General features: G+C 42.1%; 1 protein-coding gene across 1 annotated transcript; it reads left to right on the top strand.

The window, feature by feature from the left end:
• The first annotated feature begins 16878 nt into the window (after positions 1–16878).
• SMIM36 (small integral membrane protein 36) lies at positions 16879–17160 on the top strand. Its single transcript, XM_055395381.1, has one exon. The coding sequence runs from the start codon at positions 16879–16881 to the stop codon at positions 17158–17160; it is 282 nt and encodes a 93-aa protein (XP_055251356.1).
• Positions 17161–18285: the final 1125 nt, after the last annotated feature.

The raw sequence follows: 18285 nt of genomic DNA, 5'->3' as shown, positions 1-18285 counted from the left end.
ACACATCACTTCAGGCATTCTGTTTATCAGATCTAATCCCTTGAATCTATTTTTCACTTCCACTGGGTTTAATTTAGGTCATAGCTGAATAGTCTAGTGGCTTTCCCTATTTTCTTTTAACTCTGAAATTTTCAAAAAGCAGTTCATGATTTGAGCCACAGTCAGCTCCCAGTCTTGTTTTTGCTATGAACTAAGCTAGTGGAGGTGATGGAATTCCAGCTGAGCTTTTCAAATCCTAAAAAAAAATGATGCTGTTAAAGTGCTGCACTCTACATGCCAGCAAATTTGGAAAACCTGTCAGCAGTGGCCACAGGGCTAGAAAAGGTCAGTTTTTTATTCCAGTCCCAAAGAAAGGTAATACCAAAAATTGTTCAAACTCTGGCACAATTGCAGTTATTTCATCCCAAAGCAAGGCCATGCTCAAAATTCTCCAACTGAGTCTTCAACAGTATGTGAACCAAGAACTTCCAGATGTACAAACCAGATTTAGGGAAGCCAGAGGAACCAGAGATCCAATTGCCAGTATCCATTGGATCATAGAAAAAGCAAGGGAACCCCAGAAAAACATCTGCTTCATTGACTATGCTAAAACCTTTGACTGTGTGGATTACAACAAACTGTGGAAAATTCTTAAAGAGATGGGAATACCAGAACACCTTACCTGCCTCCTGAGAAACCTGTATGCAGGTCAAGAAGCAACATTTAGAACCAGACATGGAACAATGGACAGGTTCCAACTAGGGAAAGGGATACGGCAAGTCTGTATATTGTCACTCTGATTATTTAACTTATATGCAGAGTATATCATGTGAAATGCCAAGCTAGAAGAAAAACAAGCTGGAATCAAGATTGCCTGGAGAAATATCAATAACCTCAGGTATGCAGATAACACCACCCTTATGGCAGAAAGTGAAGAAGAACAGAAGAGCCTCTTGATGAAAGTGAAAGAGGAGAGCAAAATGTTGGCTTCAAACTCAACATTCAACAAATGAAGTTCATGGCATTCAGTCCCATCACTTCATGGCTAATAGATGGAGAAACAGTGGAAAGAGTGGCAGAATTTATTTGTTGGGGCTCCAAAATCGCTGCGGATGGTGACTGCAGCCCTGAAATTAAAAGACTCTTGCTCCTTGGAAGAAAATCTATGACGAACTTAGACAGGATATTAAAAAGCAGAGACTTTACTTTGCCTACAAAGATCTGTATAGTCAAATCTATGGTTGTTCCAGTTGTCGTGTATGGATGTGAGAGCTGGACCATAAAGAAAGTTGAGTGCCAAAGAATTGATGCTTTTGAACTGTGGTGTTGGAGAAGACTTGAGATTCCCGTGGACTGAAAGGAGATCAAACCAGTCCATCCTAAAGGAAAACAACTCTGAATATTCATTGGAAGGACTGCTGTTGAAGCTGAAGCTCCAATACTTTGGCCACCTGAAGGAAAGAGCTGAATCATTGAAAAGGACTCTGATGCTGGGAAATATTGAAGGCAGGAGAAGGGGACAACAGAGGATGGGATGGTTGGGTGGCATCACTGACTCAATAAACATGAGTTTGAGCAAGCTCCAGGAGATTCTGAAGGACAGGGAAGCCTGGCATGCTGCAGTCCATGGGGTCGCAAGGAACTGGATACAACTGAAATGATCTAATGAATGTGAACAACATTGAAATGTTGTAATGAATGTGAAAACCAAGGTTTATGATGCAGGAATTAAGTATTTCTATTTTTAAATTGATTTGGTTAAGTGAAATTTAGCAAACTTGTGTACTTATGCTTTTTTTTTTTTTTTGAATGTAGAATATTAATGAGTAGTGTCCTAAGTGATATAGGGGTTTGGTAAAGGGCCCAGAGAGAAGTAAAGGGTCATCTGCAGTCTTTTTTCGAACACTTAGAACTTAGCACTTAACATAAGTGTGGTGAGCTGGGGAGGGCTTCTGGATATCTGGGAAAAAGTGATGACTTTATTTTCGTGAACTTAGCAGAAGCACCAAACAGAAAACAAAGACGTAGGAGATTCTCCAGGTTGTCCTCACAGTACAGATGTAATCATGCTTGGCTTCTCATTGTTCAACACTGTTCAGGCAGCCCACGAAGTTAATCATATGTACAATTCCTGATCTATATTAAAACTGGTTGTGTTCAGTCGTGTCCAACTCTTTGGGACCCCGTGGACCCCAGTTCACCAGGCTCCTCTGTCCTTGGGATTCTCCAGGCAAGAATATTGGACTGGGTTGCCATGCCCTCCTCCAGGGCATCTCCCCAACCCAGGGGTTGAACCCTGGTCTCCTGCATTGCAGGCAGACTCTTTACTGTCTGAGCCACCAGTTCTATATTATATTTGTATAATTCTTATTTTTGAAACTTCTAGAACAAAATATCCTTAAAACACTTTGGAGAAAAGCTCAAAGCATGAAAATTGTTGGTTTTTTAAGCATACAAGCAATATATGCTGAATACTTCTGATAATTTTATTGCAATGTTTAAAGGCATACATGCTTGCCTTTCTCGTCTCTTCAAGCCTTAAAGCTTTTATCAGAAAAGCCTGTTTGTTTTACACTTGAAATTATTAAAGTAATTTTTCCCCTTAGATCTGTTTTTTTACATTGCCTCTCAGAGGAATCACTAAAAACAGAACAAAAAGTGAGACTTTTTTCATGAACTATATCAATCATGACTGTAATGGAGAGAATGCTTTGTTAGTTTCCCCTAGCATAATTTTCCTTCTCTACTCCATAGACCATTATTTAACTCTCTCATGTCATTTGTAAATTTTTGATGCAGAAGAATTACTTTTGAAATTTCTTATGAATGAAATTAAGTGTATGATTATCAAAACAGGTGTTTTGACAAAAAATTTATTTCAGTAATCCAGAAATTCTAACCACCTCAAGTTACATACAAGTTATATACGCGCTTATTTCTGAAATAAAAAAGGTTCCAGTCAGATTTTCTAGAGTAAAAATTATCACAATTACTGTTATTAACTAGTATCGTTTTTATTGAAAAATAACCACCTCTGAAGACACTGGTTCCCCCAGCTTTCTCAAACAAAAGCTGATTTTTTTTTTCATACTCCATGTAGTAGGTTAAAAAACGAACTCTAAGAAGAGATCCACATTCTAATTTCTGGAATGTTATTTTGTATGGCAATTTTTGCAGATGCCATTAAATTCAGGATCTTGAGATGGGGAGATTATCCTGGATTATCTGGGTAAATTCAGAATGCAATCACACATATCCTAAGAGTGAGGCAGAGAGATTTAACACACACACACAGAGGAGAGGGTAATATAAACATTGCTGTTGTTTAGTCACTAAGCCATGTCTAATTCCTTGCGACCCCATGGACTGCAGCACGTCAGGCTTCCCTGTCCATCACCAACTCCCAGAGCTTACTCAAATTCATGTCCATCGAGTTGGTGATGCCATTCAAACCATCTCATCCTCTCATCCCCTTCTCCTCCTGCCTTCAATCTTTCCCAGTATCGGGATCTTTTCCAATGAGTCAGTTCGTCACATCAAGTGGCCAAAGTATTGGAGTTTCAGCTTCAGCATCAGTCCTTCCAATGAATATTCAGGACTGATTTCCTTTAGGATGGACTGGTTGGATCTCCTTGCAGTCCAAGGGACTCTCAAATGTCTTCTCCAATACCACAGTTTAAAAGCATCAGTTCTTTGGCTCTCAGCCTCTTTATGGTCCAGCTCTCCCATCTATACATGACTACTGGAAAAACCATAGCTTTGACTACATGGACCTTTGTTGGCAAAATGATGTCTTTGCTTTTTAATATACTGTCTAGGAATATGAAGATAGAGCCGAGAAAGATTTGAAGGTGGTAGCTTTGAAAATTGGAAAGGTGTAAAGCACAAGTCAAGCAGTGCCAGGAGCCTCCAAAGTATGAAAGAGACAAGGAACACATTCTCCCCTAGAGTCTCTGGAGGAAGCGCAACACCCTGATTTTGGCCCAGTAATACTGACTTTGGACTTCTGACCTCTGTAACTGTGGGAGAATAGATTTCTGTTTTCTCAAACTACAAAGTTTGTATTACTTTGTTACACCACCTACCTGATAGCTGCAGTTTAAGTAGATGGTTTGTTACCCTGAGTGCGACTTCTAAACATCTTTCCCCCCATCCACCAGACACCTCTCCCTTCGACTGTCATCTGGCCACCTCCTAACCACTCCCTGCTCATCACGGGCTTTAGTGCTCATCTGGCTTCATTCTCTTTGCTCTTACCCTCTCAGCCTTCTTGGCAATTTCAATCTTCTCGTTTGCAGACTTTTTACTACTCAGTGAAGAGGATGTGCGTTTCATTCCACTTCAGGCATCCACACTCTCATGATTCTCCCAAAATCTTGAGATCATCACCAGTAAACTTATAACCTCCAAAGTCACGCTCCTCTCCACCCACCATCTCCAACCTTCACGGTGAAGCCTCATCTATCTGCCTCAGCCCTCTCTTGGCCACATTGGGGCTGCCATTACACTGACCCTTCTGTAAATCACTACTCCAGCCTCCTCCATTTCCCTCCATCTTAAGAAGCTTTCATCTGAGAATCATTCCCTTTTCAACTCCGTTATTGGTCCTACCCCCTGTTTTGTTCGTCTGATTAAACCTCCAATCTACTTATCCAAACCATTTACTTACTTTGAGCCAAACATCTCACTTCATTTTTTAAAATTCATCTTTTTAGATTTATTTTTAAGTGGAGGGTAATTGCTTTACAATGTTGTATTGTTTCTGCCTTGTAACAACGTGAACCAGCCATAAGTATATATATATCCACTCCCTCTTGAGCCTCCCATTCCCCCACCCCACCCATCCGGATCGTCTCAGAGCGCCAGGCTGGGCTCCCGTGTTTTACAGCAGCTTCCCACTAGCTGTCTACTTTACGCGCAGTACTGTGTATGGCAGTACTGCTTTCTCAATCCGTCCCGCCCTCTCCTTGCCCTCGCCATGCCCACAAGTCCATTCTCTACATCTGCATCTCTATTCCTGACCTGCAGCTGGGTTCATTAGTGCCATTTGTATAGGTTCCATGTGTGTGCATTAATATACACTATTTTAAATGTCTCATTTTAAATTCACAATGACTAATCTCAACACTGCCCAACACTCTTACCCCACTTCCCTAGGATATTTGTTTTCTTTCTCCAACACACATATTTTAAAACTTCTCCTTTTCAACAGACACACATGTCCTTCACTCAATCTCTGCTGAGGACTTTGACTCATTCTTCAGTGGAAAACAAAATAAAACTTAGGAATCAGATGAAACTAACCTCATCTTCCTACCACTAAAGCTACTCATAGCCCACTTTTCCTTCTCTATTGATACAACGGAAGAATTGTCCCGGCCCCCAGCTGGGACCCACTCTTCCACGTTTGCACTGGGTCTCTTCCCTGCTCGAGGAATTTGACCCTATAGTCTTCCCTTTTCTCTTGTATTATTGACTGCCCTCTCATAACTGGACTTTTCCCACTGACTCACATACATGTCTTGATATCATTCATCTAAAAAACTTATTTTAAACAAATACTTCCTTTTTACTCCCACACTGGTCTCCAGTTACTTCCCATTTCTCTGCAAGCTTTCACAACCAAATTCCTCAAAATGTGTTTATACTCACTATCTCCAGTTTCTTACCTTCTTTTCTCAATCTACTTTTTGGGGGTTTTATTCCTCACCCCACCCCCTTCATGAAAAACTCCTACAGTATTTATTAAAGTCTCAAAAAACCAATGGTCATTCCCTATTCTCGTATTACCCAATCACTTAGCAGCTTTTAACCCAGTTAGCTACTTCTTTTTCATCCTCACTTTTTCCTGGGTTTCTCTGATACCATGAAAACTGTCACCCTGAATTCTATTTCTAACCATACCTTTACCGTTTATCCATCAGACTTGACCACCAGATACCTCTTCCTTTCACAGTCATCTGGCCACCTTCTGACTTTTCCCCTTACCTCACTGGCTACTCCTCCGTTTCGTTTGTTGGCTCCTTCTTCTCTGCTGAGTTTCTAAATGTTGGACTGCTCTAGGTCCTATCCTTAGCCTTCTTCTCTTCCCTATCTACACTTTCTTCCAATCTCATATTGTCCAGTTCTGTCACTATGAATACTACCTACATATTGCCAACTTCAAAATGCGTACCTACACCGCTGTCTTCCCACTAAGGTCCAGACCCGTATATACCGTTACCTCCTCAGTGTCGAATGTTTAAATAATCCTAAGGAGAACCGCCAGCCACAAGCATGAAATTAAGTGGTAATCCCATATATGTGCTGGGCTGTGCTCAGTTGCTCACTTATGTCTGACTCTTTGCCACCCCGTGGACTATAACCCACCAGGATCCTCTGTCCATGGACGTTTTTAGGCAAGAATACTGGAGAAGGTTGCCATTTCCAGGGGATCTTCCCAACCCAGGGATTGAACATGCATCTCTTGTGTCTCCTGCACTGGCAGGCAGATTCTTTGCCACTGCACCACTTGGGAAGCCTAACACAATATATGTGTATCACCTTACTTGTGCTTAGTCATTCAGTCGTGTCTGAGTCCCCACATATGGTACCACCCTAAATTCAGTTGCTCAGGCCAAAATCCTCTTTCAGTCATCACTTACACCCAACCCTCAGCAAGTGCAGCATGTATTTCTCACAGCCAAGCCACTTCTCAGCATCATCGATATTCTAGTCTGTGCCTTCACATCTCACCTGCAGCATTGCAGCAGCCTCCTTTATGCATCCCTCTTCCCCTACTCTTGTTTCTTGATAACTCACTCTCTGAAGATCAGCCCTAGCGAGTTTCTCCAAGATTAAGAGTGATCACTGTCAACCTATTGAAATCTCTCTGATAGCTTCCTGTGGCAGTTAGAGTAAAATCAAAATTCTCTAGCAGAGCTTACCGCGTCCTCTGTGGCCTGACCCTGCGTTAACCTGGCACAGCTTTGTTGTAGAGACGGAGATTTCTTCTGCCCATTGTGCCTTTTCTCAGGGTTCCTGCTATCTTTTTGTTCTCTTTATTCTTATTTTTATTTTTTCAGCTTTATTGAGATATTCATTATCGATAAGTCGTGTCAGATCATCCCATCGTACTCCTTTCTCTTTAGCTTGTGAGGAACGGGTGCCCGTGTTGTTAGTCAGCACCACCACCCCTCCTTTCACACTCGCTCCCCTTGCACTGAAGGTGCTGAGGATGGGAGGAGAGCAATAAAGTCCTGTGTGTCCCAGATCTATGGGACAGGGCCAGATAGGGGGTTTGGTTGGACAAATGTCCAACTATTCTGAAGCATTCTTCATTCCATAATGCCCTGGTTATGCCCTGCAGTGACGACTGTTTAAATACTGATAAATACAGCTCCCTCTACCTAATGGTTAGTCAAGAGTCTGCCAAACTCTGGTATTATGTTATCTTTCAATCTTACTTTAATACCTGTATAACTTTCAGGCATAATTCAAGTATACAAATCTTCATTTTTTATTTTACTTCATTTCTCTGTTAGTACAATAAATTAGTTCAGAAGATTCTTTTTCTGCCAGTGATGAAAATCCAATCTTGACAATAAAAAGAAGCTCAACAACTTCTTGTATAAAGTTTCATCTTTGGGGAGTGCTATGGTGCTTAGTCACAAGAGAAAACTCTACACATGGACATCACCAGATGGTCAACACTGGAATCAGACTGATTATATTCTTTGCAGCCAAAGATGAAGAAGCTCTATACAGTCAGCAAAAACAAGACCAGGAGCTGACTGTGGCTCACATCACGAACTCCTTATTGCCAAATTCAGACTGAAATTGAAGAAAGTGGAGAAAACCACTAGACCATTCAGGTATGACCTAAATCAAATCCCTTATGATTATACAGTGGAAGTAAGAAATAAATTTAAGGGACTAGATCTGATAGACAGAGTGCCTGATGAACTACGGATGGAGGTTTGTGACATTATACAGGAATCAAGACCATCCCCAAGAAAAAGAAATGCAAAAAAAGAAAGATGGCTGTCTGAGGTGGCCTTACCAATAGCTGTGAATAGAAGGGAAGCGAAAAGCAAAGGAGATAGGAAAGATATAAGCATCTGAATGCAATGTTCCACAGAATAACAAGGAAAGATAAGAAAACCTTCCTTAGTGATCAATGCAAAGAAATAGAGGAAAATAATAGAATGGGAAAGACTAGACATCTCTTCAAGAAAATTAGAGACACCAAGGGAACATTTCATACAAAGATGGGCTCAATAAAAGACAGAAATGGTATAGACTGAAAAGAAGCAGAAGATGTTAATAAGAGTTGGCAAAAATACACAGAAGAACTATCAAAAAGATCTTAATGACCCAGATAATCACAATGGTGTGATCACTCACCTAGAGCCAGACATTCTGGAGTGTGAAATCAAGTGGGCCTTAAGAAGCATCACTACAAACAAAGCTAGGGGAGGTGATGGAATTCCAGTTGAGCTATTTCAAATCCTAAAAGATGTTGCTGTGAAAGTGCTACACTCAATATGCCAGCAATTTTGGAAAACTCAGCAGCGGCCACAGGACTGGAAAAGATCAGTTTTCATTCCAATCCCACAGAAAGGCAATGCCAAAAAATGTTCAAACTACCGCACAATTGCACTCATCTCACAGGTTAACAAAGTAATGTTCAAAATTCTGCACGCCAGGCTTCAACAGTACATGAACCATGAACTTCCAGATGTTCAAGCTGGATTTAGAAAAGGCAGAGGAATCAGAGATCAAATTGCCAACATTTGTTGGATCATAGTAAAAGCAAGAGAATTCCAGAAAAAAAAATCTACTTCTGCTTTATTGATTACACCAAAGCCTTTGACTATGTAGATCACAACAAACTATGGAAAATTCTTAAAGAGATGGGAATACCAGACCATCTGACCTGCCTCCTGAGAAATCTGTATGCAGGTCAAAAAGTAACAGAAGAATCAGACATGGAACGACAGACTGGTTTCAAATTAGGTAAGGAGTACATCAAGGTTGTATATTGTCACCCTGTGTATTTAACTTCTATGCAGGGTACATCATGAGAAATGCCAGGCTGGATGAAGCCCAAGCTGGAATCAAGATTTCGGGAGAAATATCAATAACCTCACATATGCAGATGACACCACCCTTATGGCAGAAACGGAAGAGGAACTAAAGAACCTCTTGATGAAAGTGAAAGAGGAGAGTGAAAAAGTTGGCTTAAAACTCAACATTCAGAAAACTAAGATCATGGCATTTGGTCCCATCACTTCATGGGAATGGAAACAGTGACAGACTTTATTTCCTTGGGCTCCAAAAATCACTGCAGATGGTGATTGCAGCCATGAAATTAAAAGATTCTTCCTCCTTGGAAGAAAAGCTATGACCAACCTAGACAGCATATTAAAAAACAGAGTCATTACTTTGCCAACAAAAGTCCATCTAGTCAAAGCTATGGTTTTTCCAGTAGTCAAGTATGGATGTGAGAGTTGGACTATAAACAAAGCTGAGTTCCGAAGAATTGATGCTTTTGAACTGTGTTGTTGGAGAAGACTTTTGAGAGTCCCTTGAACTGCAAGGAGATCCAACCAGTCCATCCTAAAGGAAATCAGTCCTGAATATTCATTGGAAGGACTGATACTGAAGCTGAAACTCGGATACTTTGATCACCTGATGAGAAAAACTGATTTATTGGAAAAGACCCTGATGCTGGGAAACATTGAAGGCAGGAGGAGAAGGGGATGATAGAGGATGAGATGGTTGGATGACATCACTGACTCAATGGGCATGCATTTGAGCAAGCTCCAGGAGTTGGCGATGGACAGGGCAGCCTGGAATGCTGCAGTCCATGGGATCACAAAGAGTCGGACACAACTGAGCGACTGACCTGAACTGAGCTGAACTGAGGGGGGAAAATATTGAAAATTTGCTGTGATAATTTGTGGCAGTGTTTTCCCAGTAGGTAGCAGATTCTGACTGGAAAGTTGAGAGGGGCCGTGGTTTTGAGGTAGAGTTACGATCTCTCAGGGAAAATGTTTAGGTCAAGCAGACTTTTGAAAATATAGGTAGCTATCATTTGGCTTGTATGATAATTGCCATTCTTGCTTTTCTAGCGTCTAATACAGCTAGACCTCTTTCATTTTCCTCTCTACCTAGTCAATAACTCCAGTGAAAAAGTGCTAGATTAGAATTCAAAACTAGGCTTTAAGTCTTGATTCTATCCTTTACCATCTGTTTGGCTCTAAGGCAAATCACTTCCCTGAGCTTCACTGTCCTCAACTGTAAAATAATTAGACATCCAATGACTGTTTTGTAAGTTTGTGACTTTTTTACTTCTGAAGTTATTAAAAATTGGAACTACACTTCCTAAGTGTCACTAGTGGTAAAGAACCTGCCTTCAGTGCAGGAAACATAAGAGACACAGGTTCAATCCCTATCAGGAAATCCCCTGAAGGAGGGCATGGCAACCCACTCCAGTATTCTTGCCTCAAGAATCCCATGGACAGAGGAGCCTGACAGGCTACAGTCCATAAGGTAGCAAAGAGTCAAACATGACTGAAGCAACTTAGCTTGCATGCAAGGCTTTTGGAATCCTGTATTTTATTAAAGAAGCAAGGCAGTGTAAATATCGGAGTTAAACTCCTATCCAGCATAGTTAAAATACAAAAATATTTTGGAGTTTTAAGAAATAAATTCTAGGACTTCTCTGGTGGTCCAGTGGCTAAGACTTCATGTTCCCAAGGTAGGGGACCTGTATTTGATCCTCGGTCAGGAAACTAGATCCCATAAGCTGCAACCAAGAGTTCACAGGCCACAACCAAAGATCTCTCTCATGCTGCAACAAAGACCCAGCACAGCCAAAATAAATTTTTTTAAAAAGGAAATAAACACTAGCTGCCTGGAAATGCATTTACATGGAACACACATTTTTAAACTTTTATTTTGTATTGGGTTATAGCCCATTAACAATACTGTGATAGTTTCCGGTGAACAGCAAAGGGACTTAACCATATGTATACATGTATCCATTCTCCCCCAAACTTAAATGGAACACATTTGTCTGGCATTATTAGGTGATGTTCTAGGTCAGCAGACAGAATGGTCTAGATTATGAATGCTGCTGCTGCTGCTAAGTCAAAGTTTGTACATAACCTGGAGCCCAGGGAAAATCTATCTGATTGGGTTTTGAATACTCCAGAACACACAGCATAGGGTATTCTATGTAGATAATTGATTTATATTTCGGCAGGAGTAAAGAGGGGCAAAAGGGTGAGAGGGAGAAAGGAAACAAGAATGAGCTAATTTGAACTCCATTGCTTCTGTGAGCTTCAGTTTCTTCATTCCTAAGATGCAGCTGATGTTCTCCCTGCTCACCAGCATTCTCCCTCCAGCTTCTGCATTCATCACAGAGTCAAGCAGGCTGCCAAAGGGTAAGTGCACAATACATGTTTGTAAATGAGTGAAAGAACAACTATGTCCTGACTACCTTAAGGGGTTGTTCTGAACTGTGGCTCTGTCACCCTCTACTGCTGATAGAAAGTCCTTCCAGCTTGACATTGCAAAGTTTTTCCTTTATTTAGCAGTCTCTGCTTTGGCCACTAGATGGCACAAAAGGAAAGTTCTTTAACGATCAGGCATGACGGGACGATGCTTTGGAGATGTTGGGCTGCAGTAGGAATAAGGCATCCAATCCCTGGGGTGAACAAACCAGGTAGCCAGCATTGCACGGAACACATTGTAAGGAAGCAAAACTTTCATAAGGATGGATTTGAAATGACCTTCTGGGCACCGGTAGATACAAAAGCAAAAGTGCTATCTGGAGATAGCAATAAGATACTGATCCAAAGACAAGAGCCTTGAACAAAATATTCTGGGACATCACAAGAGAATCGGTGAAACTGAGACAGTGTAAGAGAGGTGGCCAGACCGGATCAGCCGCCGTGACTGCTGGCCATCACTGTCGCACAGAGAAATGTGGAGCTGACTTGGAAACTCCACTACATGTGGCAGACCTGCTACATGCATTTCAGTTTAATTTAATGTGGACTAAACTGTATATGGGCTTCCCTGGTGGCTCGGGTGGTTAAGAATCCTCCTGCAATGCGGGAGACCTGGGTTCGATCCTTGGGCTGGCAAATCCCTTTGAGAAGGGAATGGCAACCCACTCCAGTATTCTGGCATGAAGAATTTCATGGACAGAGGAGCCTTGCAGGCTATGATCCATGGTGTAGCAAAGAGTAGGCTCAGTCTCACAAACTGCATGTACTTCTCAATTTTAGCAATCTTTTGTATCATTTGTTTAAAGTTATCAAAAAAAAAAGAAAAACTCCAAATAGTATTATGTAGAAGAGCCTGTGCTGTGTGGAGGTAGGTTTACTGTAGAAGTTAGGAATCTAGAGTTCAGTGTGGACAAAACTAAGTAACTACCTGGTATATACTTGCTTTTAAATAGCCTTCCTGTGGTCTGGGATCACCGATGTGACTTACAGAAGCACCAGACAACCCTACTTGCTGAGATTCTGTGCTCAGCAAGAAACTTTCTATTATAAATGAACTTCATCTCATTTCAGCACAAGACCTCCCAACTTTGTGACAGGTGTACTTTTCACTGTAACTGAATAAACTGGTATTCTGTTTTGAACATCAGTCTCCTGTGAGCTTGGTAGATGGGAATTACCACCAGGAAAAGGGCTTTCCCTTGACAAAATGAACTGTCCGAGCCTCTTTGACTCAGAGTTTGGACAGTGTGATGTCTGTGCTGTACGCCTCCTCTGGCATCTCAGTGGCCAACAACTACTCTGGTGGCCCATTTTCTGCACATTCTTCTTTCACATGTCTGTAGCCCTGATTCTCCATCCTGGGCACAGATCAAAATTGTCCATGAAGACTGTTACTGACGCAGATTCACAGATTCCAGCCCCAAAGATTTAATTCAATAGATCTGGCACTGATCTGGGACTCTGTATTCCTAAGAAGCTCAGCTGATGACGGTTAGGGTGGCTCTACACCTGCAGTGTTTGAGAACCACTTATCTCCTTCAGTAAAATTCCACAGCCTCATCCAGAACCACAGATTCATGAAATATTTTATTTGAGAAAGGTCTCCAGATCAATAACAATGCTTTTCTATAGCAACCCTGAGCCCTCCCATTCCCAGATAGGCTGAGAATGAAGGAATAGACTGAAGCTGCTAGGACATTAAAGCTTAACTGCGATGATAAGACAGAAGATCTCCAGGACCTTTGACCTTTAACCAGCAGCATCAAAAGAGTCCCATTAGCTCTTGGAGAAATGGCCTTGTCCGGCCAAAACTATATATGAGACCAAGCAAGATACATAATTTGTGAGCCCAACACACAATAAAAAAATTATTAAAAATTTGAAGATGGAGACAGCAAAGCACTAAACTAAGTGTGGAGTTTTTCTGAGCAGGGGGTCTGTGCAACTGCCCAGGTCCCACGCCTGTGACGTCTATTGGGAGTCTATTCAGTCTCTCCTCTGAAGGGCTATTGGGACAGGCTAGCACTGAGGCCACAGACAGAGGGGCCTGGTGGGCTGCAGACCGTGGGGTGGGAAAGAGTCAGGCCCAACTAGCACACACGCCACACTAAGGCAGGAAGATGATTGTGAGTCAAGGGATACCTGTATTTTTATCTGATCTTGTCATTTTGCTTATTTTCCTGCATGCACACAGTGACTAAAGGGAGCCCTTTGGGGTCCAGCCGGCCCCTCCCTCCCCTGTATCAGCTGATCCAGGGGTACCCGTCGCTCTGGCACCCACTCTAAAACCCTGAGCAGGGCACACACGTCCCTTTGCATTCTGACCCCCGCCACTCTCTCTCATTACGCTCCCCATTCTTTCTCTGTACGACAGTTAAGCTGCCCTTGTTTCCATTCCTCTAATTTTCCAGGCTTTTTTCTGCTCAGAACTTTCATGCATGCTCTTCTCTGTGGCTTGAAGAATCTTCCCTCCCTGTCCTAACCCAGCTAAATTTTGCCTTTCTTTCAGGTCATAGGTTAAATGTCTCTTTCTCATGGAATCTTTCTCACACTCACCTTGGGACACACTCTCCTACCACCCTCTCCTTGTCTTTCATAAACTAATTCCCACCGTTCTTAAATGGGGACTTCTGCAATTATTTGTTTAATGTCTGTCTCCCCTGCTAGACTAAATACTTCTGTCTTATTATTGCTTAGCACAGTACCTAGAACATACTAGAAGCTTTAATTCATTTTTTAATTAATGAATGAAAACCACCAACAAAGGCAAAAAGAGTGAAAACCTCAAGGGCCGAGTATGGTCGTTTTATTAAATAAAAACATCCATTCTCAAGACTCAAATCATTCCAAAGATGGATACTTGGCATTAAAATATCCCTTAGCTAGAAAAGGAAACAAAAGGAAAGATAAACAAAACGGAGTCTAATTAAACTTAAAAGTTTTTCCACAGTAAAGGAAACCATCAACAAAATGAAAAAGACAGCCTGCTGAATGAGAGAAAATATTTACAAAAGATAGGTCAAATAAGGAGTTCATATCCAAAATATATAAATGGCTCATACAACTCAATATAAGAAAACCAAACCACCTGATTTAAAAATGGGCAGAAGACTTGAATAAACACTTTTCCAAAGAAGACATACAGATGACCAACAAGCACATGAAAAGATGCTCAACACGGTTGATCACCAGGAAAACCCCAAAGCAACACCACAGTGAGACTGCCCCTGACACCTCAGAATGGCTAGTGTCAAAAAGACCAAAAATAACAGATGTTAGCAAGGATGTGGAGAAAAGGGAACCCTTGTGCACGGTTGGTGGGAATTTTAAACTGGCACAGCCATTATGGAAGAGAGTATGGAGGTTCAACCAAAAAAAAAAAAAAAACCCCATTAAAAATAAAACTACCATATGATCCAACAATTCCACTCCTGGGTATGTATCTGAAGAAAATGAAAACATTTGAAAAGATATATGCACCCCAGTGTTTACAGCAGCATTATTTATAATAGCCAGGACAAAACTTAAGTGTCTGTCAGTCAACAGATAAATGGATAAAGATGTGACTGACTAATACATATATTAGTCAGCCATAAAAAGAATGAAATTTTGTCATTTGCAACATTGACAATTGGATGGACCTGCGGGGGGGGGGGGGGAGGGGGTATTTTGCTTAGTGAAGTAAGTCAGACAGAGAAAGACAAATAATATTATCACTTATATGTGGAATCTAAAAAAATGAAGCAAATAAAACAGAAGCAAACTCACAAATATAGAGAACAAACCTGTGGTTACCAGTGGGGAGAGGAAAGCAGTGAGGAGCAAGGCAGGAGTAGGGGATTAAGAGGTACAAATTATTATGTATAAAATGAATAAGATAAATAGCACAGGAAATATAACCAATATTTTATAAAACTTTAAACAGTATGAGCTATAAAAATATTGAATCAGTATGTTGTGCAGCTTGAAACTAATATAATATTGTAAATAAACTATATTTTCACTTTGAAAATAAAATTAATAAGCCTCTCTTATATTAAAGATGACCATACTTCAAAATTTTTACAGAACAACCCAAGTTTTAACAGTATGTACTTACTTCTGCAACAGTTAGAGCGAGACATGGAACAACGGACTGGTTCCAAATTGGGAAAGGAGTACGTCAAGGCTGTATACTGTCACCCTGCTTATTTAACTTATCTGCAGAGTACATCACGAGGAACGCCGGGCTGGATGAAGCACAAGCTGGAATCAAGATTGCCAGGAGAAATATCAATAACCTCAGAGATGTAGATGACACCACCCTTATGGCAGAAAGTGAAGAGGAATTAGAGTCTCTTGATGAAAGTGAAAGAGGAGAGTGAAAAAGTTGGCTTAAACCTCAACATTCAGAAAACTAAGTTCATAGCATCCGGTCCCATCACTTCATGGCAAATAGATGGAGAAACAATAGAAACAGTGACAGACTTCATTTTTTTGGGCTCCAAAATTCACTGCAGATGCTGACTGCAGCCATGAAATTAAAAGATGCTTGCTCCTTAGAAGAAAAGCTATGACCAACCTAGACAGCATATTAAAAAGCAGAGACATTACTTTGCCAACAAGGGTCCGTCTAGTCAAGGCTGTGGTTTTTCCCGTGGTCACGTATGGATGTGAGAGTTGGACTGTGAAGAAAGTTGAGCGCCAAAGAATTGATGCTTTTGAACTGTGGTGTTGGAGAAGACTCTTGAGAGTCCCTTGGACTGCAAGGAGATCCAACCAGTCCATGCTAAAGGAGATCAGTCCTGGGTGTTCATTGAAAGGACTGATGTTGAAGCTGAAACTCCAATACTTTGGCCACTTGATGTGAAGAACTGACTCATTGGAAAAGACCCTGATGCTGGGAAAGATTGAAGGCAGGAGGAGAAGGAGACGAGATGAGATGGTTGGAGGGCATCACTCACTCAGTGGACATTAGTTTGAGCAGGCTGTGGGAGTTGGTGATGGACAGGGAGGCCAGGCGTGCTGCAGTCCATGGGGTCGCAAAGAGTCATGCAAAGACATGACTGAGTGACTGAACTGACTTTCTTGAGCTCACCAAAACTGTGTGGACATTGAATGGGCCTCCTGCTTACACACCACTCCTGGGCAGCATATGAACTCTTTTTCTCTTTCTCTCTCTGTGTAGGTGAAGAGATGAAAGACAGTGTCTGTGCTTTGGTGGCTGTAGTATTAGCAGAAGAGCTTAAGTTATTAAACCAGGCAGCTTTAATCTGTGAAGTCTCCTGGAGCAGTAGGGATTAATGTATTTTTATTCCAGAGCCAGTGTAGCTATTCCATCGAGCTAGGGTTTGCTCCCAGAACCCTCAACTGGCCCCACTGCCCGCTCTAAACCCACTTCCCAACCGTGCACCATGTGATGGAGTTCTACTTGGAGATCGACCCTGTCACCTTGAACCTGATCATCCTAGTCGCCAGCTACGTCATCTTGCTCCTGGTTTTCCTCATCTCCTGCGTGCTCTATGACTGCCGAGGCAAGGACCCCAGTAAGGAGGACGCGCCCGAGGCCTCCCTGGATGCCCAGCCCTCCATCCGCCTAGTGGTGATGCAGCAAGGCTCCCCGGGGGCCCCCTGGGCACGGAGGTCCAGCCTCCACTTTGGGAATCCCGCCCCACTGGGGAAGAAAAGCACCGTGGTGTGAGGCTGTCTGGGGGATACTGGGAGAGAACACCAGACGCTGTGGACAAGAGGGTCCCCACATCTTGCTGGCCTATGCAAGTGGGAGCTCTGCCTTCCCTTCTGCTTTCTCATCATCCTCCTTGTGGATAAAGCAACTATTTAAGGTAAGAAGCCCACAGGCCTTTGGTCAAGGCCTCCAGGTACAAAATCTTAGCAACACTATTGTTTAGTCAAAGCTGGTTACAGGCACATTCCTGATGAAGCTGTCTTTGCAACTTCTAGGAGATACTAATGTTTGAGTAAGGATTTAAAGAAGAGAATACAATAGTGTGTGTGTGTGTGTGTGTGTGTGTGTGTGTGTGTGTGTGATGAGAAATGGAACTAGCTCAACTCTATCACATACTTTGCATATCTTCTCTTTTCAAGGCAACCATTGAGCTTTCCCAGACTTAAGATTATAACTATTTCTATAAATACCAGCTCTTCATATTCTACTTCTCACTGTGGGTCAATAAAATGAACACGGTAATTGAAGAATGTGGTGATTAACCATAAAGTTGATTCAGACCCTGCCTCCTCCACTTACTAGCTGTACGACCAGAGCCATTTGTTTGTGCCTCAGAGGTAGCGGTCAGACTTCCAGGTTGTTAGGGTTATCTAAACAAGTTTATTCACTGAAAACACTGGAGACGATGCTTGGGACATAGGGTGAGCTGCTTTGATGAATGTTAGCATTATTCCCTTTCACCCCTCTCATCAAGATGTTTAATCTTCAGTCCTCAAGTCTGACCCGGAGAAGGCAATGGCACCCCACTCCAGTACTCTTGTCTGGAACATCCCATGGACAGAGGAGCCTGATAGTCTGCAGTCCATGGGGTCACTAAGAGTCGGACATGTCTGAGCTACTTCACTTTCACTTTTCACTTTCATGCACTGGGGAAGGAAATGGCAACCCACTCCAGTGTTCTTGCCTGTGAAATCCCAGGGACGGGGGAGCCCGGTGGACTACCGTCTATGGGGTCGCACAGAGTCAGACACGACTGAAGCGACTTAGCAGCAGCAGCAAGTCTGACCTGGCCCAACGCAAAGTTACTGAGGACTCTGCAAAAGTTATCAGGGTCTATGGCTTGGTGTTTCAATACCCCCA

This window comes from Moschus berezovskii, chromosome 20 (assembly GCF_049115385.1).
Source record: "Moschus berezovskii isolate FMDL1 chromosome 20, NW_MosBer_1.0, whole genome shotgun sequence".
NCBI classification, from domain to species: Eukaryota; Metazoa; Chordata; class Mammalia; order Artiodactyla; family Moschidae; genus Moschus; species Moschus berezovskii.
The sequence above is the reverse complement of the archived record's forward strand: the minus strand, read 5'-3'. Positions and strand labels throughout refer to the sequence as shown.